Source organism: Phytophthora parasitica, assembly GCF_000247585.1.
Source record: "Phytophthora parasitica INRA-310 unplaced genomic scaffold supercont2.294, whole genome shotgun sequence".
NCBI lineage: Eukaryota > Oomycota > Peronosporomycetes > Peronosporales > Peronosporaceae > Phytophthora > Phytophthora nicotianae.
In genome coordinates this window covers 3,416-5,277 of record NW_008649280.1, presented here as the reverse complement: position 1 = coordinate 5,277, position 1,862 = coordinate 3,416, and the positions used below count along the sequence as shown (strand labels likewise).

General features: G+C 47.6%; 1 protein-coding gene across 1 annotated transcript; it reads left to right on the top strand.

Annotated features, from left to right (window-relative positions):
• Positions 1-141, top strand: PPTG_24852 (hypothetical protein; the record flags this gene model as incomplete). Its single annotated transcript, XM_008918749.1, has 1 exon — positions 1-141. The coding sequence occupies one exon, from the start codon at positions 1-3 to the stop codon at positions 139-141; it is 141 nt and encodes a 46-aa protein (XP_008916997.1).
• Between the last annotated feature and the right edge of the window lie 1,721 nt (positions 142-1,862).

Genomic DNA, 1,862 nt, shown 5'->3' with positions numbered 1-1,862 from the left:
ATGTGTAAAACTAACGAATGCAGTGTACTGGAGCGGCGGATTGGTTTGGCTAATGCTGGAACACCTGTAGCAGTACGAGAACTTTCTGTACTATCACAAGCTGATAGAACTAAAGAACGTGAGCGTGAATTTGAGGTTTGAAGATCAAGTTTCTTTGCAAATGACATTTCTGGAACATTGCTGGCACGAATATTCCCGGATCTATTTCCTTTTGGGCGCGCACCCAGGCGAGCAGCGGCATGTCAAAGTGTCCGTGCAGGAATGTATCAAATATTACACGATGCTGAGTGAGCGGCAATTCGATGAGGATGCACTGTTTACATTGGTTGCTTTTGACAAGATCTTCATGATGAGTATGTATATCCAGAATCACGTTCGTTGTCAAAGGTTTCCGCATCTCCTGGAAGGGTATGATCGACTCACCAGCGAGCAGTTAGGGAAAGCTCTGCTCGAGAATGAAAGGCGACTCCAAGGGTGCTTACCATGGAGGCAGGCGGACAACTCTGTCGCTCAAAAATGTCTTAAGACAGTAGAGATTGGCTCACGCTCGGTGTGGGGCAGCAATGCTGAAAGGTCTCAGTGTCGTCACAAGGCGTTTGCCTACCAGACTAGGTTCGGACAGCCAGCTTTGTTCGTAACGTTGACCGCAAATTCCGACAATTCACTTGTGCTGGCCCATTACACTGGAGTTCTATCTGTCGATTCCTTGTTCGATTTACTTGAAGCTCGGTTACCTACAAAAGCGGAATTACGTGGAGCCAGCAGAGAGAATGACTGCGCGTCAGCACGTCTCTTTATGACGCACGTGGTTGCCTTTAATCGTCATGCGTTACGCATCGACCCGCGAACACGGAAAAAATTATCATATCGTGGTTTACTTGGTGACATCAAGGCCTACTTTGGGATGGTGGAAAGCCAAGGCCGTGGTACTTTGCATATCCACTTACTAATCTGGCTAAAGCACTGCCCTCCGAATTCAACTGCTGTCATGAAAATCTTAGGTTCACCTCAAGGAAATGTATTTCGTGAGCGAGTCGCATCCTATGCCGATAGTATCGTACGAAACGATCTGCCTATCTCTCTCGATAACTACAACTGCTCAAGTTGTGGGGCTTCTCATGAACGTCTCATTGGACTTCAGATACCCGAGCAGGCCCGAAAGGATCCGACGGTAAGGTCCACTAAAACTCGTTGTCGTTGCAGACCTGCAGAGCCTACACTTGTATCATGTGGTCGTTGCTGTGCCCAGATTAGCTCCCAGCATCTCATTCACAATACATTGCTGAAGGCGCGGCCGGAATGCTGGCCCATTTGGCGACAACCTTTGTCACCTAGCGAAATTGAACAGCAGGCAGTGGCCGAAAGTGTTTGTCGTAGCACGAAGAAGAAAGCGGTGGACATTATATGCGATCGTGAGTCCGTACACGCGAGCTACTGTTGTGACCTGTCAATTCGTGAGCGTGAAAAGCTTACTGCAGACCTACTGCATCAGGCTAACCACCAGCAAATGCCACTTTGCAAGGCAGATGATGACCCATTTCGAAATGACACGCTTGCTTGCTTACTAGAAATATCACCTCCATCTACTTCTTATGCGAGGATGGATTACATGGTGGCCTCCCTGGCGGTTTTGCAGAACCAGCATCTTTGGTGCCACACAACGAGTTGCTTTAAAAATTCTGGAGTTACCAAGAGTGATACCTACTGCAGACATCGCTTTCCTCGCTGTCCCGTACCAGGTACCAGTTTTCAATCGTCCGGGGTTGAGTTGAAACGGACTTTGGGTCATGAATTTATTAACGGGTTTAACTATGAGTTAATAGCCACGTTTAAGTGCAATCATGACATTCAAGTTCTTCTTG